The 25,100-nt window shown below is 37.7% G+C and overlaps 2 protein-coding genes, 1 long non-coding RNA gene and 2 pseudogenes across 6 annotated transcripts; 3 read left to right on the top strand and 2 right to left on the bottom strand.

Annotated features, from left to right (window-relative positions):
- Positions 1–158: 158 nt before the first annotated feature.
- Positions 159–2,414, top strand: LOC148932183 (cytochrome P450 736A117-like). Its single transcript, XM_089063427.1, has 2 exons — positions 159–1,029; positions 1,806–2,414. The coding sequence occupies exons 1-2, from the start codon at positions 169–171 to the stop codon at positions 2,412–2,414; spliced, it is 1,470 nt and encodes a 489-aa protein (XP_088919553.1). The 5' UTR covers positions 159–168.
- A 738-nt stretch (positions 2,415–3,152) lies between these two features.
- LOC125199206 (uncharacterized) lies at positions 3,153–5,402 on the bottom strand. Of its 4 annotated transcripts, none has more exons than XR_016134937.1 (7): positions 5,178–5,402; positions 4,716–4,789; positions 4,495–4,553; positions 4,201–4,285; positions 3,837–3,927; positions 3,604–3,751; positions 3,153–3,439 (listed from the first exon to the last, which is right to left on the bottom strand). It is a non-coding gene; the product is annotated as an uncharacterized LOC125199206 (long non-coding RNA). The 4 variants fall into 4 exon arrangements; XR_016134938.1 differs by having other exon boundaries at positions 3,837–3,922; XR_016134940.1 differs by lacking the exon at positions 5,178–5,402 and adding an exon at positions 4,911–4,931.
- Positions 5,403–7,186: 1,784 nt separating this feature from the next.
- Positions 7,187–10,251, top strand: LOC125192600 (cytochrome P450 736A117-like; annotated as a pseudogene).
- Positions 10,252–16,779: 6,528 nt separating this feature from the next.
- LOC125192608 (cytochrome P450 736A117 pseudogene) lies at positions 16,780–24,893 on the top strand (annotated as a pseudogene).
- On the bottom strand, positions 20,657–22,416 carry LOC148932182 (uncharacterized). Its single transcript, XM_089063719.1, has 2 exons — positions 21,246–22,416; positions 20,657–20,694 (listed from the first exon to the last, which is right to left on the bottom strand). The coding sequence occupies exons 1-2, from the start codon at positions 22,414–22,416 to the stop codon at positions 20,657–20,659; spliced, it is 1,209 nt and encodes a 402-aa protein (XP_088919845.1).
- Positions 24,894–25,100: the final 207 nt, after the last annotated feature.

Raw genomic sequence — 25,100 nt, 5'->3', positions numbered from 1 at the left:
TAAATATTTAACACTAATTGCCGTCGTTTATTGTTTTAATTACACGGCCGGCCAATAAAATACTAAACTTAATACACCTTAAAACTATATTAATACTCCTCCATGTGAAGCTTGCATATCCATATCCATCCATCATCTTAATCACAAAATTTAATCACTAGAAAAAAAATGTCAATTCTGCTTATTTTCATCACCTTGTTGCTATCATGGATGATCAAGAAATATGTATTCAATTTCAACCACCAAGTTCATAAAAACCAACCACCATCTCCGCCGAAGCTCCCGGTGCTCGGGAACCTCCACCAGCTGAGTGCGCTGACCCACCGCGCCTTCCACACCCTAGGCACGAAGCACGGCCCGGTCATGCTCATCCACTTCGGCAGCAGGCCCGCGATCATCGTCCAATCAGCCGACGCAGCTGCACAGATCATCAAAGACCACGACCTCATCTTCGCCGACAAGCCCCACTTCAGCTCCACTCGCCGCCTTATGTACGACAACAAGGACGTGATCTTCGCCCCCTACGGCGAGTACTGGAGGAAGCTGAAGAGCATATGCGTTCTTCAGCTTCTCAGCAACAAAAGGGTTCAATCTTTCAAGTTTATTAGAGAGGAAGAGACAGCCCTCTTGTTAGAAGAGATTGGATCATGTTGTTTGTCTGAAACGGCAGTGGATTTGAGCCATCTGTTTGATTTGCACTCGAATAATGTGATTTGTAGAGCTGCTTTTGGGAGGAGGTTTGTGGGGGGGAGGTTTGCGGTTGTGTTAAGGGAGCTGTTACGGCTGATGGCGACTGTGGAGATCGGGGAGTTTGTTCCGTGGCTTTCGTGGATTAGTCGGGTTAATGGGTTTGATAATGAAGTTGAGAAGGTGAGAGAAGAGGTTGATGAGATCCTGGAGATGGTGATTGAAGAGCACATCAGTAGAAGCTTGGAGGGGAGTGATGAAGTGGATGAAAACAATGAGTTTTTTCTTGATATTTTGCTTAAGGCTCCCATTGATAGAGATGGTATCAAAGCAATCCTTCTGGTACACCCCTCTCTTTTGCTATTCATATGTGAGTTGTTTTGAATACTTAATTAGTGAGTAATTAATGACTTCCTACGTCCGTGAATAGAAGTCTCAATTGAGTGAGAATTTTAAGAAATATAATGAAAAGTGGGTAGAAAAGGATAGTAGAATTCGTGTGTCCCAAAATGTGGATATAAAAGGTTAGTGAAATTTGAAACTACTTACTATTTATAGTAAAAGAGAATTAAGATTTTACTGGTGGATAGACCAAAATGGAAAACGAAACTCCTATCATGGACGGAGGGAGTATATAATTTATTGGTTTTAGGATGAAAGTATTCAGATTTGAGTTGTCCTTAGGTATTTTGGTAAGTGACAAGCACACCAAAAAGCCTCCGGCTTAACATTGGTCATGGGCCTTGCGAAATTATAGATTTTTATATTTGTTTCCCTATGTATAATGTATATCTAACAATAACTCTAGTATCCCCTCCGTTCCATAATAGTAGAGTCATTTTGCCATTTTGATACATTCCATAGTAGTAGAGTCATTTCCTTTTTTGGTAAAAGTCAACACATTTTTCTAATACCTACTTTACTCTCTCTTACTTTATTTTCTTTACCTTTTTCATTTCCTACTTTATTATTCATTTACTTAACTCACCTAACACAACTTTTTCTCAATATCCGTGCCGAAAAGAAATGCCTCCACTACTATGGAATGGAGGAAGTAGTACTTTATTACTTGTTGTGATTGTTGTGGGTTTTATATTCTCTCTCATTACATTTGCAAGGACATGCTTGCTGGTGGAACAGATACAACATCATCAACTCTTGAATGGGCAATGACAGAACTCTTACGACATCCTACCGTCATGATGAACTTGCAAACAGAGGTACTGGGAATTGTCAAAGATAGACAGATCATAACCGATGACGATTTGTGTGAAATGCAGTATTTAAAAGCTGTGATCAAGGAAACCTTACGTCTACATGCTCCAGCCCCATTATTGGGGCGAGTCGCTCGAGAGGACGTAACAGTCATGGGGTATGAAATCCCAGCCAACATGATGGTTATCACCAATGTCTGGGCCATAGGCAGAGATCCTGCATCTTGGGAGGAACCACACAAGTTCCATCCAGAGAGGTTCTTAAATTCTTCGCTAGACTATAAAGGTCTCGATTTCAAGTTTGCCCCGTTTGGGCATGGGAGACGAGGCTGCCCAGGGATCGCACTTGCAATAGCAAGCATTGAGGTCGTGCTGGCAAATCTTGTGCACAAGTTCGAGTGGAAACTGCCAATGGGAGCAAAATGTGAGGACATGGACGTGATGGAACAACCAGGTGTTAATATTCATAGAAAGAATCCTCTTCTTATTGTGCCAACTCCGATTGGAACATAACAGGCTATAAGAAATCATACACAAGTTCACAGTTTGAATAATGTTATAAGCATGTGAAGGAAATTACTATCTAGGCAGATTTATAAACAATTAAAGATTTAAAATAGGAATTTAAGATAGGATAAACTACCAGAATTACTAACTAGAGCACAAACTATAGTTGAGTTCTAATATGCCTTTGGAAAATTGCAAAAGCATATAGAAGATTCAAATAACAAATTAAATTGTGTGTGATTCCATCACAATTACGAATATCAATTAGACTTCTAATCAAACTTTAACTCGAACTTTAACATATACTTACAAATTAACCTAATAAACAATACCAATTTCCACTACAAGAAAAAGAATGGCTAGGGACGCATTTTTAATCAATTAGAGACGCCTTTTTATGTTGCTAAATATATCACCGACGCTTCAAAAAGCGTCCTTACTGGTGGCGTGCCAAATAAAAATAAGGACGCAAATAGTGAGCGTCGGTGAATTATTTTGAGATGCTTTTAAAGCGTCCCTAAAAACACAAATTAGGGACACTATTAAAAAGCGTCCCTAAATGCGAAATTGGGGACCCTATTAAAAAGCGTCCCTAAACGTTTATAAACACATTGAGACTATTACCAAACCCTTTAAATCAAGAACACAACACAATTTCACTAGCTATGTAACTTGTACACATGATCAGTAGCTAAATTTCAGATCATAGCAACCATACACATTTCAAATACAAATAAAACTTCATATCCCAAATCTATCATTAATTCTGCAAGATTTCACCTTTACCAACCAACCAAATATCTTCATACATCGAAAACGTAGAGCCTTATAACCAAGACTCGACCTTTACCTTATACAGAACACAAACTAACACTAACTTAACTAATATTAGTGTTAAAAATGGCTACATAGACACCAAGGAGCAGACCTGGTTCAGCTTCTCTGTTTTCATACAAAACGATATGTTCGTGAGTGAAGTTGCACCTTGCTAGGCCGCAATCCACACGCTGTTAACATTCCTCAAGAGTTTTCTGTAGCACACAAGAGATAAAAAAAGAAAGATTTTCTTTTTATTAATCAAGTCATGAAATATAAAGAGAATAAAGTCTTCTAACTTCAGAAACTCAATTAGAAGATGAAAATTAAATAGCTACAATAAATAAAAACATTAGATATCCAAGGATCAGTAGCTGACCGAATGAACTTCACAAAACAGATAAGGCCAAATTGGATGATTGTCATTCAATCAGATCATTAGGGTTTAGCAGCTAGCAAACATAACCATCCGGGCAGCCCCTTTTGCTATTCACTCTACATCCTTGACTATTTCACTTTATGTATTTCTACAAAATGGATAGCCCTTTTGCCATAGATTCAATCACATTTATCCAGAAAATATAAAATGCAAAATTGGTGAATACAACTTACCTCTTGAATTCTCTTTCCAGTAACAGGGCATTTGGGAGCAATAACACAGTTCTCCCTACTCTGATGCTAACGCGCTAGATTCCCTCCTATTCTTTCATAAACACAACACAACACAACACCCAATTTAGTCATACTCTAAAGGCTTCATCCATCACAAAATCAAAATCTCATTACCAATGATTTTACTTTTAAAACTGCAGAAAATCAAGCTCTAATATAGTCCGTTGCATCTATACAAACTAGGAAACCTAAAACATTCTGTGGCCTACGATAAAGAAAAATCTCGCTATAGATTTCAGAAAGTGTTGCAACCTTCAAATGTCATACAAACGCTAAAAATTGAAATCTAGTCAAAGCGCCTTACCCTTTCTATAGCTTCACGTTCCTCGGGAATAACTGTTATATCATGTGGCATTGATCTTGTTAGCTAGCCTAGTATGTTGTCAACACTGCATCAGGGAAAAGAACCACAAATTTTGGACCCAATCATATAAACTCACAACTGCAACTATGTTATCCGCATAAATAGAAATCTTATTGTACTCTTCTTTTGATAAGGCGAAGAAAATCAACTTTGTGTTCTTGAATCAATCTAATAATCATAATCATAAATCAACAATCACAATCAATATCATGTAATCAGAGGAATTAAAGTTACCTATTGTTCTTCTACAATGAAAGACCAGCGCGTAGTACATATCTTCCTCATTTAATCGTCTGAAAAGAACAAAACAAGACAAGATGGTAGCTGAGACTAATCACAATACTCGAGACTAATCACAATGCACAGAAAAAGGAAACACATTTAATATTTATACTCATATAAAAAATGGCAAATATATGTTCAAAGGGATACTATCAAGACTATAGGAAAAATACCTCTTCATTTCAAACAAGTCTGATTTCCAATGTAGTAAGTAATTGCCTCTCCAGTTTTGCACTTAAGATACTGGCTGAAAATATCACAAGTAGAAGATGATATAATCAGAGTTGATTCATACAATATGTTCCCAAAATATTTCAAATTGACACAAATATCGAAAGAAGAAACTGGAAAGTGATAGAGAATTGAACCTGATTTATTGAATTGAACCTATAATTATAAATCGAATGAAATCAATTATAAGCACAGGAAATAGGAGATTATCATCAAACGAAATCAATCACAAGCACAAAACATCAGAATAAGCTCACGATTTGCCGATTTGAACCTGATTCATCTCAATACAGCTATAATAACGAAGCACGAAGCACCGAATCAATCATAATATTTATACTGACAACACAACCAAAAACGACCTCAACATACCAATCCAATCACGAATCAGAGAGAAAATTCACCTCTTTCTCCCTGAGCTTAGCGAAGAAGCAATCGATGAGCCTTGGAGACGTCACCACGGTAGTGTGCGTACACATCGTGAGTAGAGGGTTTCGATAATGAAGGGGGAACGATGACCTTTACCGGTGGCGGCGGAATGACGGAGGCGCGCCGGCTGAGAGTTACAGAGCTAGGGATTGGAAGATGGGAGAGAGGGAGAACGATGGATCTGTTTCTCTGAGTTTTGTTCCATTGGTAATTGTTTTAAATTTTTAATCAACTTATTTTTCATTAATTTGTAATTGGCAATTATAATTTGGGGCGCAACTATACATGTGTCTAATTGGACTAAATTTGGGGACGCTATTGTTTTGCGTCGTGTATTTTGATGATTTTTCAAAATTTAGTAACGCAATCATTTGCGTCTCTAATCTTGTGTCGTTATTGTAAAGATTTGTTGTAGTGTTCATTCTGTCCACCAAAATTAGTCATTACCTATTTATAGAAAATTTATCTCTCAAATTATGTGGATTATACTTTCTATTAACAATACTAATCACTTTTTTCTACGTCTCTCTTAATTTATTAATTTTATATAAAAATTCATATTTTCCAACACTAAATCAAGAAAAGTACAAACTAGACTAATTAAGGGTGACAACTTGCATGCAATATTTTAAGGTGATATTCAACGCTTAAAGCCATTCATTTAAATATTCAACTTGTAATGCCGTCGTTAATTTAATTATTCGTTTGATTCACATCAAAATATACAGGCTACGTACATACTTACGTGGCGGACCTAGCATATATACTGTTGGGTTGTCTGGTTTGTAAGATTGTATTCGGAATTAAATTTTTAATGTGTTTGGTTCATTAGATTCAACCAAACAACTTAATTCTAGATAGAAAATCATGGGATAATTGGTCATAACTAACCCCTATAACTAAAATAATCTCACAACTCAATCCTAAATTGTATCTTGGTATTATTTTATCTTGAAAATCGAACACCACCTGTATGTACTAATTAATTTCATACGGAATATTAAAACTTCTCCATTATTATAAAATTTTGGGTTAATAGTCATTTGATTCATGAAATTTAATTAAATTATAGTCTGTTTCAAAATGTTTGAAATTGGAATATTAAATCACGAAGTTTCAATTTTTCTTAATTATCCATTCACGCATAAAATATCAATTTTTAATGATATTCAAAATGATGTGTTTCATTAATTTAAGTATCTTTCTCTTTTATATCCCTTTATTTTTTTTCCTTTCTCATTCTTATTTTATTGAAACATTGCCGTTTGTAATAACACAAAAAGATGTTGATTTGTGCATAAATGGAACAACTAGGAAAAAAAATGAAACTTCACGATTTAATATTTCAATTTCAAAATTTATGAAATAGATCAAGATTTAACTAAATTTCATGATATAAATAGCTATTAACTCTAAAATTTTTATCACTTGCACATTTAATTAAGGCCGTTTAATTAAATATCAACATTATTTACCGTTGTTAAGTTATTTATTTCTTTCACATGGAAAAACTATAGACCACAAATCACTTGCACATTTAATTGAGGCCGTTTAATTAAATATCAACACTATTTACCGTTGATAAGTTATTCATTTCTTTCACATTATGGATCGAATATGAGATAAGTATTTATTGGATTCGGAGGGACCGAGGGAGTATATTAAAACATAAACCCCCAATATCCGAATATCCATCAATTGAAAAACATGTCAATTCTACTTATTCTCATCACATTATTCAAATGTCACCATGGATGCTTAAGAAATACTCCTTCCGTCCCACACTATTCGCACTTTTCATTTTATGCCGTAAATTTGAGATTGATTTTTTTGTGTAATCAAATTAGAATTTTAAGTGTAATGAGACGTCACTTGATAAAGGACCTCTTAACTTAAACTAACGTATTAATTAAATGCATTAATTCTAACTTAAACTATAAATAATGTAAGGAGTTTGTGACGTGCCGAAAAGTAAAAGTGCAAGTAACATGGGACGGAGGGAGTACATATTCAAGTTCAACCACCAGCCTTCAAACAAACAACCACCATCTCCACCGAAGCTCCCGGTGATCGGAAACCTTCAGCAGCTGAGCGCACTGACCCACCGGTCCCTCCAAACCCTAGGCGCGAAGCACGGCCCGGTCATGCTCCTCCACTTCGGCAGCAAGCCCGTGCTTGTCATCCAATCAGCAGACACAGCTGCACAGATCATCAAAGACCACGACCTTATCTTCTCCGACAGGCCCCACACAAGCTCCATGCGGTGGCTCCTGTACGATCTAAAGGACGTGATCTTCGCCCCCTACGGCGAGTACTGGAGGAAAATGAAAAGCATATGTGTTCTTCAACTGCTCAGCAACAAAAGGGTTCAATCTTACAAGTTTATCAGAGAGGAAGAGACAGCCCTGTTGTTAGAAGAGATTGACTCATGTTGTTTGTCTGAAACGGCGGTGGATTTGAGCCAACTGTTTGATTTGCACTCGAATAATGTGATCTGTAGAGCTGCTTTTGGGAGGAGGTCTGGGGAAGGGGAAAGCGGGAGGAGGTTTACGATGATGTTTCGAGAACTGGTCGAGCTAGTGGGAGATAATCAGCAGATTGGAGAATGTGTTCCATGGCTTTGGTGGATCAGTCGTGTTAATGGCTTTCATAGTAGATTTGAAAAGGTGAGACAAAAGTTTGATGAATTCTTGGAGATGGTGGTTGAAGAACACCTCAACAGAGGCTTAGAGAGTGCTGATGGAAACAAAGACAATTTTGTTGATATTTTGCTCAAGGCTTCCATTGATAGGGATGGTATCAAAGCAATCCTTCTGGTACACCCCTCTCTTTGGCCTATTTTATATAGTTGTTTCCCTTTTACTTCCTCTGTCCCACTTTAGGAGTCCCGATTTACCATTTTTGGGTATCCAACTTTAGGAGTCCCGGTTGGAATACTCAGTAAATGGTATTAGGCCCCACATTGCACTAACCTTTTTCCACTCATATTTTATTATAAAACTAATATAAAAAAGTAGGACCCACATTCCACTATCTTTTTTCACCAACATTTCTTTATATTTCTTAAAACTCGTGCCGAACTCAACTGGGATTCCTAAAGTGGGACGGAGGGAGTATATGTTAAAAATCTTGGCTTAGCATCGCCTCCGGACATAATCACAAAATCCAAACACTTAACATCTGTCGAAATCATAGAGTATATTGTTTCCCTCTATATAACGTAACTCATCCATCCGCGATTAGGGGTTTCAGTTGAGTTTGACATTGGTTTGAAAAAATATAAAGAAAGATGAGTAAAAAAAGATACTCCCTCCGTCCCTAATAATTCAGTCACCATTTGACCCGGCACGGATTTTAAGAAATGTAATAGAAAGTGAGTTGAAAAAGTTGGTGGCATGTGGGTCCTACTTTTATATATTAGTTTTATAATAAAATGTGTGTGTAAAAGAGTTAGTGGAATGTAGGGTCCACTACCAAAAATGGTAAAAGTGAAAGGTGACAAATTTTTAGGGACGGACGAAAAAGGAAATAGGTGACAAATTTTCAGGGACGGAGGGAGTAGTTGAATGTGAGTGTCATTTTAATATATTCCATCCGTCCATGAATTAAAGTCTCATTTTGACATTTTGGGATATCTGCAAAAATAAGTCGTATTTCAAAAATGGAAAATACTTTACCCACTTTTTGTCCTCTCTTGTCTTCTCTCTCTTACTTTTTCTCTTTCCTTGTCCTACTTTATCTAATTTTTCTTTCATCTCTCTTAGTTTACCAACTTCCTCTTAAAACTCATGTTGTTCACAAAAGGGACTATTTTATCTGGACGGAGGAAGTATTACTTTTATAATAAAATATGAGCAGATGAGTTAGTGAATATAAATATTATTTACTATTTACAGTATAAATGTATTGAGACCCTTAATCGCGAACGGGGTGAAAAGTATAACGAAAACCATTGAATTGCGCACCAACTCCAAACATAATAAGTGTGTGTAGTATAATATTTTACATATGAAAAGCATGATGAAAAACCCTAGCTTAGCATCGCGCAATGTACAATAGTAAGTGGGTAAACAATTCTCGGGTGTGCTTTATTACTCCCTCCGTCCATAAAAAATAGAGTAATTGGTGTATGACACGAGTTTTAATGTAGAATTGGTAAAGTAAGAGAGAAGGGAAAAAAGTAAGAGAGAAGGAGAAAAAGTAAGTGAGAAGTAGTGTTAGTGTAATGATGTGTAGGTTATTATTTGTTGAAAACTTTCCATAAATGAATGTGCTCTATTTTTTGTGGACAATCAGAAATGGTAAATATGCCCTATTTTTTTTGGACGGAGGGAGTACTACTTTTCTTTATTGTTGCGTGTGTTATGTCCAAACATCTCTCTCGTGACATTTGAAAGGACATGCTTGTTGGTGGAACAGATACATCATCTTCAACTCTTGAATGGGGGATGACAGAACTCTTACGACATCCTACAGTCATGATGAACTTAAAAACAGAAGTACGAGGAATCGCCATGAACTTATAACTGATGAAGACTTGAGGAAAATGCAGTATCTGAAAGCAGTGATCAAAGAAACCCTACGTTTGCATCCTCCAATCCCACTATTGGTTCGAGTAGCTAGAGAAGACATAACGGTTATGAGGTATGAAATCCAAGCCAAGACGACAGTCATGGCCAATCTATGGAGTATTGGGAGAGATCCTGCATCTTGGGAAGAACCTGACAAGTTCCATCCAGAGAGGTTCCTGAATTCTTCGCTAGACTTCAAAGGTCTCGATTTCAAGTTCGCTCCATTCGGGTATGGAAGAAGAGGTTGCCCAGTTATCGCGCTTGCAATGGCAAGCGTTGAGCTCGTGCTAGCTAATCTTGTGCACAAGTTCAACTGGAAACTTCCGATGGGAGCTAAATGTGAGGATTTGGACGTAATGGAACAGCCTAGTGTTGTTCTTCGTAGAAAACATCCTCTTCTTGTTGTGCCAACTCAGATTGGAGCGTAATACTTATGTTGTAAGAGATCATGCACAAGTTTACGGTTTGAATAATACACCCTTCGTCAATGTATTAAAAACCGGACCGATAAGCGTACCGACGAAAGTACTGGTTCACGGTTCAATTGGTCGGATCGGTTCAATCACTGGTTGGACCGGAATACTGTAGCAAATATATAATTAAATGTATATTATATAAATATATCAAATATTATATGCAATAATGTCACAACCGCATTTTCTAAGGATAGAAAACACGGTTGATCGCAACTAATGGGGGTTTTAAGAATCGGGGAAGAAATATGGGAAACAATCAATAGGGCTCGATTCATGATCAAAACGTAGAATTTCAACCTTTCAAATCAGAGTGTCAATTCATAGTGGTTCGGTAGTTGAAAGAAACAATATTCAATGATATCAACAAATAAGTGAAACAACATTCAGCGGAAGCATTCGAGAAAAGAATAATGTCATGTGTGAAGACACAACATATTCCAGACATTTGAAAACCATCTTCTTCACTTTCATGCTCAACATCCACCATGCTCGTCACAGCTCAACCTGCACATAGGGAAAACACATGCAGGGCTGATCAGTACTTGATGCACTCAGTGAACTCATGCCAAAAATATTTTCATCAATAAAGTTATGTCAAGCCATCGTTGAGTGAATCTCGGGTTTTACTTTAAAAAAAATGCCGCGAAACACTAAAATCATTTTCATCGTAAAACTTGGTTGTGCAGCCCATCATCATCATCATCATCATCATCATCATCATCATCATCAGCAGCAGCAGCATCACCACCACCATCATCACCATCCATCATATACCATATCTGAATCATCATGTGAAACGAGAATGTGGCCACAAACTCGATCACTGGACCGGCCGATCCAAAAGACGACTCACGATCCCTATCAGTACACTAGCCTAAGTAGGACTTAAACCCTAGTTAGACCCGAATTCGTTAACTATCAAAGTCTAGTATGACGTTATTCTAGTAGACAATCAGATAGGCAATTCAAAACAAAAAAAAAAACTACATGACATAATGAAGATCGGGTTTTTGCACGTGTGTCGTGAGCACGTGTCCCTCCTTTCAACAAGATTTATAATTTTCCCACTAATGCAACAAATATTACTAAGTATAAGTGCAAGAGCGGGGTCGAACCACAGGGACCATGGACCTACTCGAGATCGTTTCTACGACACAATCGGAACAGGGGTCGGCTGCTGCCACACATTCATTGAGTTAAATTAAATCTATTTAACCTGGCGGAATTAAACTCGACTCTATCTACCTGACCTAGGGGATGGGTAAAGTACGGACACTTGCAACTTGTAAACTGGAGTGAAACTTACTAGAACACCTGTAACTGAGGAACATGCTTAAACTTTCCCAAAATAGGCAGACAAAGTGTAAAAGTAAAGTGGGGACCATTTTTCCTACACAGGCTGGGGCTGGCAGAAAGCTGTTAAAAGCAAAAGGCAAAAGCAAAAAGCAGATCTGATTCTCTAACTAACTCCTACTTCATCTTCTCCAAAAAACCAAGTAAAAATAGAGCATACAACAGAGCTTCAACACCATTGACGAAATAAAACAGAGCATGCTTCAAAACGAGACGTAAACACGAAATTCAAGCTAGAACTACCAGATATACGCTACTGGGTCAAGCAGAAAACAAAATGAACACAGATTACCTTGCATGCATCACCTAAACTATCGGATCTCAGAAATCGAGCACGTGAACAACTAAATCTCAACCTCTAAACTACTGGATATCATGTATACAACATGGATCTAAACATCTAAGCTACCAATTGCGAAAAGCATCCAAGAAAGATAAGTAAAAACATCTTCAACATGAAAATAAACACCAAAGCTTCATAAAATTGGAAAATGAGTCGAGATCCAACGGTGAAGTCGTCAATTCCTCCGATGAAACCATTGAACTAAGTTAAGAAAGCAGCAAACTATCTAACTAAACTAAGAGAGCGGTGGCGTTAAGCGCCTATGAGAGCTTCCTACCTAAACTACGATAGTGTTAAGCGCTGCCTCTTCATTGTGGAAAGCTTCTATTTATAGAGTGGCTTTAACTTCAACCCTAAGGCAACTTCTTGTCGGTATTTGACCATTTTACCCTTGCAATAATTGAGGATCTTCATGTCAGCACGCCATTCTGTCTCCTTGACCAGGTAGATGACTTTTTCTGCGCTTCAACTCCATTCCGCCCTTCTGTCTCCTTGACCAAGTAGATGACTTTTTCTGCGCTTTTGCTCCATTTCTACTCTTGTCGTCAACTTCCTGATTCTCCTAAGTCCGAGCGACGACTTTTGGTATTTTACTTCAAAATCAGCTATTTTGCATCTGCCAAGTCAATTAGCACAAACTCCTGGATCCAACAGATCTCTGCACACTTAAGCTCAAAATTTGTGCATTATCTCCTCCAAAAGCATATAATTTTAACCCAAAACCAATGCATGAAACGAGCCTTATCACATAACATTTAAACCACCCTTATATCACCACATTCGTATCATTGAAAATAAAAGAGTTTAAGTAATAGAGCCGAACTTCTAGTCTTGATTGAAAAACAGCTCCTTTCATTCTCTGTGTTCTCTCTTCAACTTTTCTTATATTTGATGTGAATTTGGACGTGATTTGTGAAGTGAAGGAGTTGTGAGGCATTTAACAAGAAGTAATAGGGATTTAAATTTGTCAATTGAATTTGTGTCCTTTGATTTGCAAATTGTTGAACCAGAGAGTCACGCTGGAGGAAGAACAGGCGCCACTCTATAAGAGGAGGAAAATTTGGGCTTACAACAAGAAAATATTTGAAGCAATGGGCTTGACATATTATTTGATGAGTTCACATAAAATATAAATTCATGTACTTCTACTAGGATCAAATAAACGGCTATCAAGAAGAAAGAATTGGGCTACTGAAAATAAAATAGTAATTAATAGGCCCAAAAGATTGTCATTTTATTTGGACAAGCCCAAATTCGAAGGAAATTCCTCTTGCTCCTCAATAAAAAAAAATTAGTAGACAAAAAGAATCAAGGATTTAATAAAAAAAACAGCTTGAAAAATTCAAACTCCTTTCGAGAATAACTAAAGGATAGAAAAAGTCGGGGTGTTACAAATAATATATTTCTATATGTACTCTTATATCATAAAATTATAAAATTTAATGAAAGATAATATTAAATTTAATGGATGATAAGTATAATCAAATAAATAATTAATTAAAATATTCAAATTTGTATGTAACTAATAGTATATCTATATGATAATACTAAAATTTAGTGATTAATAAAACATCACTCCTATTAAAATTTATTAAATAACAAAAATGATTAAATACATATTATAACGTCGAATAATATAATTACCTAATTAATTTATCAAAATATAGTTAATTAATTAGTTTATAAAAACATACTATGATCAAATATAAAATAATGTAAAGTTGTTGATATAATAATAACCGAAGTATTACTTCTACCTTAGTATTGTGGTCCAGTGGTGAAAGAGTTAGTCTTCATTAAGATTAAGATTAAGATTAAGATTGGCACAGGTTCGATCCATATGGGGTGAAAAATTTTATAAAAACTGCAGGTTTTTAGATGTAAACCGGACCAGACAAAGCACCGGTTCGCAACTGAACTTGTCCGACCGGCCGGTCCGGTCCAGTTTTAAAACACTGCCCTCCGTCCACATAAAATACTAATTACCATACACATCACTCTGAATGTGGGCCCTACAATCCATTAATACTATTTTTACCATATTTTCTCTCCCATCTCTCTAAATAATGCGAGCTAAGTTGTTTTCCAATTTGCAAATATATTATTGAGGGTATTTTAATCAATGCATAATTTTAAATGATAGTATTTTATATTTTGAATGAAATAGGAACTAAAAGATAGGAAAATTTTGAATTAAAACTATCAAAATTACTAACTAGATACTTAGTGGAGTACATAACTAGAACCACTAAAAAAACCGCAAAATAGTGACGGAATTAGTAACAGCATTCAAAAGTTCAAAACTAGTGACGAAAAAGTGTCAGTCAATAATTAGTGACAGATTTTCCGTCACTACTGCGATGTAGTCTCATATGATTTTTGTCGGAGTAACTTTAGTGACGGAAACATCCGTCACTAAATTTTTTAGTGACATGTTATTAGTGATCGTTCTGCTGAAACTTGATCTGCCACTAACTTGTTTAGTGAGGAAATTTCACTGTTTGGTGACAGAAACATCCATCACTAATTAGCGAATTTTTTGTAGTGAACAAACTGTAATACTCCATTGGTCCTATAAAAAAAATATTTGGAATGACATAAGTTTTAATGTATAATTGATAAAATAAGAAAGAGATAGAAGAAAAAAGTCACCGGAGGATGTTAGTGGAGAATTAGGCTCATCCCATTAGAAAGAAATAAGTTACAATCAAAAATAAAAGTAGATTAATTATATAAGACATACCAAAATGAAAAAAAAAAAATCTCTATTTTTATACAATGAAGAGAGTATATAACATGATTATTATCCTCTCTAGTTGAAAATAAATAATTTACTAAACATGCCCTAAGCATGTGAAGGAATATCTAGGCAGATCTGTAAGTTCATCCCATAAAGGCTAAAAGCCTACACTAGAAACGAGCCGGTGTTTTGAGCAGCTTGTTTGAGTCTTGGCCCATTGGGTTCGGGCCAATGCATGGTGTCAAATCGGATTACTCATAAACGACTTTTGGAGGAAAATTGCGAAAGCAAATAGAATATTCAAATAACAAAATTGCGTGTGATTACGAATATCAATTAGACTTCTAAACAAACTCTAACTCTAATTTCGACGTATACTACTTCCGTCACGCATTCACATAATGTCACATTTACTTTTTTTTACTCATTTTATAAAAATAATACTTATAAATAGTTAAAATCGAAAAATAGTAAAATAAAAGAAATAATAAGATAGAGAAAGTCTTCTGTTCCATAGATAGCATAAAACATAATATATTATCTAGGCAGATTAGTAAGTTCATCCCATGTAGGCAGATTTGGTGGCCTATAAGGGCTAAAGCCCACTGTAGAAACGAGCCGGTGTTATTATATTTGAACAGCCTGTTTGAGTCTTGGCCCATCAGGTTCGACCCCTCCTAAAATGACTTTGGAAGCAAATTGCAAAAAGAAATATTCCCTCCATTCTTGAAGTTTTATCACATTTTTCCATTTTGATCTATCCCATAAAATTTGTCACATTTCACTTTTTATTATTTCTTATAATAGACCCCACATTCCACTAACTTATCCTCATTTATATTTTATTATAAAACTAATACTTTAAAAGTATGACACATCCTATAACTTTTTTCAACTCACTTTCCATTACATTTCTTAAACTACATGCCTGGTCAAACTGTGACAATATTTAAGTGACGAAGGGAGTAGAAGATTCATATAACAAAATTGCCGTGTGATTCAACCACAATTACGAGTATCAATTAGACTACTAATCAGACACTAACTCACTGTTATAACTTTTTAACATATAACAAGTCAATAAACAATATTGCCTCTGTCCATAAAAAGCTTTCACATTTGATTTGTCTATCAAAATTATTTGTTATCTATTTATGAAAAGTTTTACACTCAAATGAGGTGAGTTCTATTTTGCATTAAGAACACTCCTGCTATTTTTTTCAATTTATTTTTCTCTTCATCAAATTAACATTAAAATGCGTACCATCTACTGTCAAAACTATACTCTCCGTCTCTGAAATTTTGCCACATTTTTTTCTTTTCGTCTGTCCCACAAAATTTGTCAAATTTCACTTTTTACTATTTTTGATAGTGGATCCCACTTTCCACTAACTTATTCTCACTTATTTTCTAACAACTTTTTCAATCCACTTTTCATTATGTTTTTTAAAATCTGTATCCAGTCAAATTGTGATAAAATTTAGGGGATGGAGGGAGTATTTTTGCTAGAGAGAGATCTGGTAACAAATAAACGGATGACCGCAGAAAATCGATTATCAGTATCAGAACCATCCTTGGGTAAACATTGATACACATGGTTGAAACTTGAATACGTCCAACTATTCACCCAATTAAAATGTAAAGAGATTCATCAATCTTATCAAACTTATCAAAAGTACTAGGGTGACAACAATTGCATGCAATACTCAACGATTAAGTCATACATATAACGTGGTTGAAACTTGAATATGTCCAACTATTCACCCAATTAAAATGTACAGAGATTCATCAATCTTATCAAAAGGTACTAGGGTGACTACAATTGCATGCAATATTCAACGCATAAGGACATTTAATTAAATATTCAACATTGATTGTCGATTGTCGTCGTTAAATATTCATTTTATTACATGGGCGGCCACCATAATATTTAATTTTGATGCTCCTTAAAACTATATTAAAACTCCTCAACATTTGAAGCTTCCATATCTATATCTATATCCATATCCATAATCCATCCATCATCTTAATCACAAAATTTTAATCTCATGGAAACATGTCAATTCTACTAATTCTCATCACTTTATTGTTACCATGGTTGATCAAGAAAAATGTATTCAACCACCACCCTCCAAAAAACCAACCACCATCTCCGCCGAATCTCCCGGTGATCGGAAACCTCCACCAACTCGGCGCGTTGATTCACCACACCCTCCAAACCCTAGGTGCGAAGCACGGCCCGGTCATGCTCCTCCACTTCGGCAGCAAGCCCGTGCTCGTGATCCAGTCAGCCTACGCGGCCGCGAAGTTTCTCAAAGAGAACGACCTCGTCTTCTCAGACAAGCCCCACATGAGCTCCACACGCCGCCTCATGTACGACCGCAAGGACGTGATCATCGCCCCCTATGGCGAGTACTGGCGGAAGCTGAAGAGCATATGCGTTCTTCAGCTTCTCAGCAACAAAAGGGTTCAATCTTTCAAGTTTATTAGAGAGGAAGAGACAGCTCTCTTGTTAGAAGAGATTAAATCATGTTGTTTGTCTGAAACGGCGGTGGATTTGAGCCAACTGTTTGACTTGCACTCGAATAATGTGATTTGTAGAGCTTCTTTTGGGAGGAGGTTTGGGGAAGGGAAAAGCGGGAGGAGGTTTATGATGGCGCTGAGGGAACTGTTCCGGCTGATGACGAACGTGGAGATCGGGGAGTTTGTTCCGTGGCTTTCGTGGATTAGTCGGGTTAATGGTTTTTATAAAAGAGTTGATAAGGTGACGGAAGAGCTTGATGAGTTTTTGGAGATGGTGGTTGAAGAATGTTAAAAGAGTGTATTGTGGAAAGGAGAATTTCATTCCTTCAATTGTATCATTTACAGAAGCATACACATGGTATTAAGTAGTAGAAGAAATAGCTAAATATGGTAAAGATTTACCCTAACTAATTTCCCCTTCTCCACGGTAATTCCCTAATCTTAGGGATCTTTTCTTGATTTTATTTTATTTACTTTCCAACACTCCCCCTCGAGTTAAGTAATGGGATCACCCATTCTTAACTTGCCCAATACTTCGCGGAAGCTTCTTGAGTCCACAGCCTTCGTGAGGATATCAGCCAACTGATCTTCAGACTTTACAAAGGGAAGTTCTACTATCTTGGCTTCTATGTTGTCTTTGATGAAGTGTCTATCCACCTCTACATGCTTCGTCCGATCATGCTGAACTGGGTTCTCAGATATATTGATTGCTGCCTTGTTATCGCAGAACAATTTACACGACTTCTGTGAATTCATGCTTAACTCCGTCATTAGTTTCTTCAACCATAGGATCTCGGTTAGCCCACTCCTTATTCCTCGAAATTCTGCCTCGGCACTTGACAAGGCCACCACTTTCTGTTTTTTACTCCGCCAAGTGACAAGATTCCCTCCTACAAAGGTAAAGTATCCCGCAGTCGACTTTCTATCATTTGGATTTCCAGCCCAATCACCATCCGTGAAACCATGAATCTCTAGGTGCCCGTGTTTTTCAAACATAATTCCATGTCCAGGTGTCCCCTTCAAATATCGAACTATCCTCAGAGCTGCTTCCCAGTGAGCTACTTGAGGTGCATGCATGAACTGACTGACCACGCCCACAGCATAGGCGATGTCAGGCCGGGTATGAGATAGGTAGATCAACTTCCCAACTAAACGTTGATACCTCGTTCGAGGAGTTGGCTCAGCTCCTTCATCTATCTGTAGACTATGATTTTGCATCATAGGAGTGTCAGCTGGCTTACAATCTAACATTCCTGTTTCCGCCAATAAGTCAAGTACATACTTTCTCTGATTGATGAAGACTCCCTTTCTCGACCTCAATACTTCTATTCCCAAAAAGTACTTCAGTAGACCCAAATCTTTCATTTGAAATTCGGAAAACAAATTTTTCCTTAACTGACTGATTTCCTCTGCATCATCTCCAGTAAGGATCATATCATCCACATAAATAATTAGACACGTAATCTTTCCTTCTCTTTTCTTCAGAAATAGCGTGTGATCAGAGTTACTTTGCTTGTATCCATACTTCTTCATCACCTCTGTGAACCTCCCAAACCATGCTCTGGGTGACTGTTTGAGTCCATACAAGGTCTTCTTCAGTTTGCAAATCTTTCCTCCTTCAAATTCCTCTGTAAACCCAGGTGGTACCTCCATGTATATCGGTTTCAATAGCTCCTCATGTAGGAATGCATTTGTCACATCAAACTGATGAAGTGGCCACTCTCTGTTCGCCGCTATCGAGAACAGAACTCGAATAGTACTCATCTTTGCCACAGGTGAGAAAGTTTCGGCATAGTCAACTCCATAGGTTTGAGTGTACCCTTTTGCCACTAACCTTGCTTTATATCGTTCAATGGATCCATCTGGCCTCCTTTTGATGGTGAAGACCCACCGACACCCCACAGTGTGGATTCCCGTAGGTTTCAGGCAAACTTCCCATGTGTTGTTCTTCATTAGAGCCTTCATCTCTACCAACATTGCTTCTCTCCAATGGGCAATTTTCATGGCTTCCTCTGCAGTTCGAGAGAGCTCCTCCTCTTCATAAAGGGCTGCTGCAAATGCCCTTGCCATCTCACTCAAGTTCGCCTTAGCCAAATTTGCCATTGAATACCGACTTCTCGTGTTAGCCTTTTCTGGGCTGTAACGCTTAGGCGGTACACCACGATTGATTCTTGAGGGGAGTATGTATCGTCCTGTGTCACCGTCAATTGCTGCATTCTCCTCTTCACCAAAGTTGTTAGAGGTAAGAATTATACTATCTGAGCTAGTTTCAGGAATTACCTCAGATATCACTGGAGGAGGACTTAACTGTGGTGTAGGCGGTTGAGGAGGCTCCACAGTGGACATGATCTGCTCGGCGGTGGCACTAGCTTGCTCTGTTGGTTCCACAGACGAGTCACCTGATTGTGGTAACACAGCCCAAGGAAGGGATCTATAACTATCCCTCGGTTTCTCCCCCTGACTGATAAAACTCTCCCCCTGACCCCGAGTTTGGGTGTGGAAAATATACTCACATTCTAGAAAATTACAGTTCATAGTTGTAATTATTTTTCTAGAAATTAGATCATAACATCGATACCCCTTTTGATTAGTCCCATACCCCAAAAAAACGCACTTAAGTGCACAAGCAGAAAATTTACTTCTTTCATGCTTAGGAATATGAACATATACAGAGCACCCAAAAATTCTGAGCGGAAGTGTAGGAGGTTCTGGAATTTTTGCTAGGGCTGAAAGTACTTGAAGAGGTGTTCGCATACCCAAAATTTTGGTAGGAAGACGATTAACTAAGTACACAGTAGTAGCTACAGCTTCAGGCCACAAGAATTTTGGAACATTTGAGTCGAAAAACAGGGCTCGAGTAACTTCTAGGATTATCCTATTTTTCCGTTCTGCTAATCCATTTTGTTCGGGGGTATATGGACAAGTCGTTTGATGAACTAAGCCTTTACTTCTAAAAAACTCTGTCATTTCTTTATTAACAAATTCCCTACCATTATCTGATCGAAGTATCTTAATAGTGGTTTGGAACTGCGTTTGAATCAAGGTGAAGAAAAGAGCAAATTTTTCAAAAACCTCAGATTTATTTTTCAAAAAATATATCCAAGTTAGTCTAGTGCAATCATCCACAAATATGAGAAAATATTTAAAAACATGATCACCAATAATAGGCGCCGGGCCCCACACATCAGCATGCACTAACGAGAAAATATCCTTAACCCGTGTCTCACTAGATTTGAAAGATTGTCTGTGGCTCTTTGCCAAAACACAAGATTCACAAGAAATATCTTTAAACTTAGAAAAATTGGGAAACAAAGTTTTAAGGTAACCCGAGGATGGATGTCCCAATCTGCGGTGCCACAACCAGACTTCTCGATTAGCAGATCCGTGAGCAAGCATCGCGATACCACCTTGTTGAGTAATCTCATCCACATAGTAGAGGCCTTGACGCTCAGTGCCACGCCCAATTATCCTCCTCGTCCTGATATCCTATAATACACAGAAATTGGGATGCATCAATAATGTACAATTCAGCTCTTTAGTCACATGACTAATGGACATAAGTTTATGAGACAATTTTGGCACATAAAGACAATTGGAAAGTTTCAAGCTCGGCGATATCTCAATAGTCTCACTCCCACTAACAGCCGTACATTCCCCATCAGCAGTTTGAATTAAACTTTTGGTAGCCTCATTAAACATGGAAAAATCATTTTTATCGTAGGTCATTGTATCTATAGCCCCACAATCAAATATCCACCCATTCTCCTTGGAATCAGTTTTGTTTTGGGCCATGCATGCAATAGAAATTTTTTCTAAGGGTGCAAACGGGTTCGGAGTCACAAACGACGGTTTTGGCAGTTTTGGGGCAGAATTACGATTTTTCACATGTTTAGGGTTAAATTGAACACATTTATCTCTACAAGGGGCAGATGAGGATATAGGCATATGATGGGGTATAATATTTGAAGCACAATAAATTGGGGGACCTTTCTGCAAATAAATTGGGGGATTGGGGTTATCAAACCCCAATCCAGTACCTCCATACGTAGCACCCCCCTTTCTCTCGGCGAACGCCGCCTCGCCGATTACCTCCGCTGATTCTCCACGTCTGCCGCCCCCTCCGTTCCGAGAGTCTCCATCTCCGGTTCTTGTGCGAGGATTGGTGACCTCACGGTTGCCTCCTCCCGTCGGGAACAATCCACCACTGCTGCCATCGTCCACCCCGATCGCCAATCGGGCTTTTGCCCTTTGATTTTCGTCCCACCATTCGGGAAATCCAACCAAGAGAAAACACGATTCTCTGGTATGTTTCTGTTTACCGCAATGAGAGCACCACAGCTTGGATTTGTCTGGTTTGAATCCTCCTCCTCCTCTGCGATTGGGTCCGGCAGCGCGTGGCGGTGGTGGTTGGTTGACGCGTTGCTGCTGCTGGGGTTGGTTTCGGGCAGTGAATCCTAGCCCCACGCCGCCCGATGATGAGTCGTCGCTAGTTGTTCCGGTCGGGGGATCTGAGTTTGCTGCCGGCGGCATGATTTTGAGCCGGGTAGCTTCTCGTTTCACCCGGCCGTATGCGGTTTCGGCTAAGGGCAGGGGATGTTCTTTGAGGATATCGCGTCGGATTCCGTCGTATCGTTCGTTCAGTCCGATGAGGAACTTGAACAAACGTCTTGTTCCTATGTATGTTCGAAATTGCCCGACTCCTTTGTCACAACAATCAATCGGGCGATTCTTGCATCGATCTATCTCGATCCAGATTCCATGGAGACGGCGCCAGTACGTTTCGAGGCCTTGTTCTCCTTGCACTATCTTACTTGCTCTTTCCTCCAAGTCGTATAACAGGTACGGATCGGCGGTGCTCGCAAACGTGACGGACAAGCTCTCCCACAGGGCCTGTGTAGTTTGGTGGTGTGCAAAGTAGACGACGATATCAGTTTCGATATTGTCGATTATCCAAGAAAACACGATCATGTCAATCTCTTCCCATTCGGTGTAGCCTTTCGCCCCTGGTTCCGGAGGCGTAGGTAAACCTGTGAGGTGCCGAAGGGCTCGTCTGCCCACAATGGCTATCCTCATTAGTTTCTGCCAGAGAGGGTAGTTGTTTCCATTGAGTTTGACCGCCAGAGTGACGTTCTTACTCATTCTCCATCTTGAATCATCATTGTTGTTGTTGTTGTTGGGTTTCTCTTCATCGTCTCCATGATCTGCCATGGTGGCCGAGATTTGGTATTCTCGAGCTGTGATGAATCTTTATTCTAAGCCTTTCTCTGATGCCATGTTAAAAGAGTGTATTGTGGAAAGGAGAATTTCATTCCTTCAATTGTATCATTTACAGAAGCATACACATGGTATTAAGTAGTAGAAGAAATAGCTAAATATGGTAAAGATTTACCCTAACTAATTTCCCCTTCTCCACGGTAATTCCCTAATCTTAGGGATCTTTTCTTGATTTTATTTTATTTACTTTCCAACAAAGAACACATCAGTAAAGGCTTGGAGAGTGGTAGTGATGGAAACAAAAACAATGAGAATTTTGTTAATATTTTGCTCAAGGAGTCTTCCATTGATAGAGATGGTATCAAAGCCATCCTTCTGGTACATCTCTCTCTCTCTCTGGTTGTTTCCCTTTAGTACATAGTGAAAAACTATCTTAGTATTTTCCCCTAGATGTAATTACAAGAAATCGAGTAAGAGTGTGTGTGAGTGGCATAGTGGTTGAGTCTATAGTCTTTTTTTTTTCCCAGTTTGTCCCACAAAATTAGTCCACTTTTTTTTATGGCAAGTTCTCTCTATTACGAGGTGTAGGGGTGGGTCGATACGATATATCGTATCGGAAACGTTTTATCGTGTTTCGTATAAAAAATATTGATATGAAAGAATTTCATATCGTTATCGTATCGAAAGTTTCGATATATCGTATTTTGATATATCGAACTTTCGATATGGATAATATCAATATCGTTATCGTATCGATATTTCGATATATCGTAAGATCGATACGATATATCGAAATATCATTATCGTATCGAATACCTGTATATCGAAAAATATAGTTTCAAAACTGAAAAATAACATAAAAATTAATAAAATTTCAACACAATAAAATAAATAGTGTTCTTATTAGGGTTTCATATATATATTTTCTAAATATATGAATGAATTAAATGGATTTATATATATTTATAATTTTAAACTTCAATATGTATTGAATTTCAATATGTTTCAATATATACGATATATATCGTATATTCGATATAAAACAATATATCGAAAATATCGATATGTATCGTATATTCGATATAAAACGATATATCGCGATATAAGGAAATTCATATCACTATCGTATTGAAAACTTACGATACGATACTGTATCGTATCGGAAATTACAATATACCGAAAATTCGATAATTTTTTGATATTTTTTCAATACGATACGAGCGATATATCATTTTATCGATATTTTTCCCCAGCCCTAACGAGGTGTGCCTCATTTCCACTAACAATACTAGAATCACTTTTTCTTTCTATCTCTCTCATATTTTATCAATTTCACATAAAACTTGTGTAGTATGGGATGAATGGAGTATTATATATCTTGAAAGCATGATGAAAACAAGTTGTCTTAGCATCATCCCCATGAAAACTAGATATGTATTTCTGAATCGTCAAAATCATATAATCCCTTTGTTCCCGATTAATTGTCACTCTTTGACCGGACACAGATTTTAAAAGATGTAAAGAAAAGTTGGTTGAAAAAGTTAGTGTGGGATCCACTTTTTTATATTGGTTTTATAATAAGAAGTGAATGAAGTGAGTTAGTGGAATGTGGGACCTACTTACCATTTATGGTAAAAATGAAGTGTGGCAATTATTGAGTGACGGACCGAAATGAAAAGAGTGACAATTAATCGGGGACGGAGGGAGTAATTATTTAGTAGTATCTGAAAAACATAGTGAAAAAACTGGCTTAGCATTAGTCCGTAGACACAGTAACTAGGTAAACAGTTCTCGTGTACTTTATCGCTTTTCGTGATTGTTGCATGTGTTATATCCTAATAACACTCTCATGACATTTGCAAGGACATGATCGCCGGTGGAACGGATACAACATCTTCGACTCTGGAGTGGGCGATGACAGAACTCATACGAAACCCTATAGTCAGGATGAAGTTGCAAACAGAAGTACGGGAAATCATCCAAGACAGACAGGTTATAACCGATGATGACTTAGGGAAAATGCAGTATCTGAAAGCCGTGATCAAGGAAACCCTACGTCTGCGTGCTCCAGTCTCACTACTAGGGCGAGTAACTCGAGAAGACATAACAGTTATGGGGTATGACATCTCGGCCAACACATTGGTCCTCGTCAACACATGGGCCATAGGCAGAGATCCTACATCTTGGGAGGAACCGGAGATTTTCCATCCAGAGAGGTTCCTAAATTCTTCGCTAGACTTCATACGTCTCGATTTCAAGTTTGCCCCATTTGGGCATGGGAGACGAGGCTGCCCAGGGATCGCGCTAGCAATAGCAAGCGTTGAGGTCGTGCTGGCAAATCTTGTGCACAAGTTCGAGTGGAAACTGCCAATGGGAGCTAAATGTGAGGATTTGGACGTGATAGAACAGCCTGGTGTTAATCTTCATAGGAGAATCCTCTTCTTGTTGTACCAACTCCGATTGGAACATAACATGCTATAAGAGATCATGCACAAATTTAAAGTTTGAATAAAGTTATAAGAACGTGAAGGAATGAAATATCTACGCAGATTTTTAAACAAAAAATAAAATAAGGATTAAATATGGGATCAATTTCAAGCTAAACTACCAAAAATTACTAACTATAGAGAGATAGAAAGAAAAAGTAATTAGAGTATTATTAGTGGAGAATGAAACTC

This window comes from Salvia hispanica, chromosome 2, assembly GCF_029641045.1.
Source record: "Salvia hispanica isolate PSC_SH4W2 chromosome 2, Shi_PSC_v1, whole genome shotgun sequence".
Taxonomy (NCBI): Eukaryota; Viridiplantae; Streptophyta; class Magnoliopsida; order Lamiales; family Lamiaceae; genus Salvia; species Salvia hispanica.
This window is presented reverse-complemented; position numbering and strand designations above follow the sequence as displayed.

What these genes read in the sequence shown, in the direction of transcription:
- LOC148932183 (XM_089063427.1), top strand. Translation starts at nt 169, where the DNA reads ATGTCAATTCTGCTTATTTTCATCACCTTGTTGCTATCATGGATGATC. An exon ending in GTATCAAAGCAATCCTTCTG is followed by an intron (nt 1,030 to 1,805) that starts GTACACCCCTCT and finishes TACATTTGCAAG; the next exon opens with GACATGCTTGCTGGTGGAAC.
- LOC148932182 (XM_089063719.1), bottom strand. Translation starts at nt 22,416, where the DNA reads ATGGCAGATCATGGAGACGATGAAGAGAAACCCAACAACAACAACAAC. An exon ending in GGGGGGTGCTACGTATGGAG is followed by an intron (nt 20,695 to 21,245) that starts GTACTGGATTGG and finishes TGTGTATTATAG; the next exon opens with GATATCAGGACGAGGAGGAT.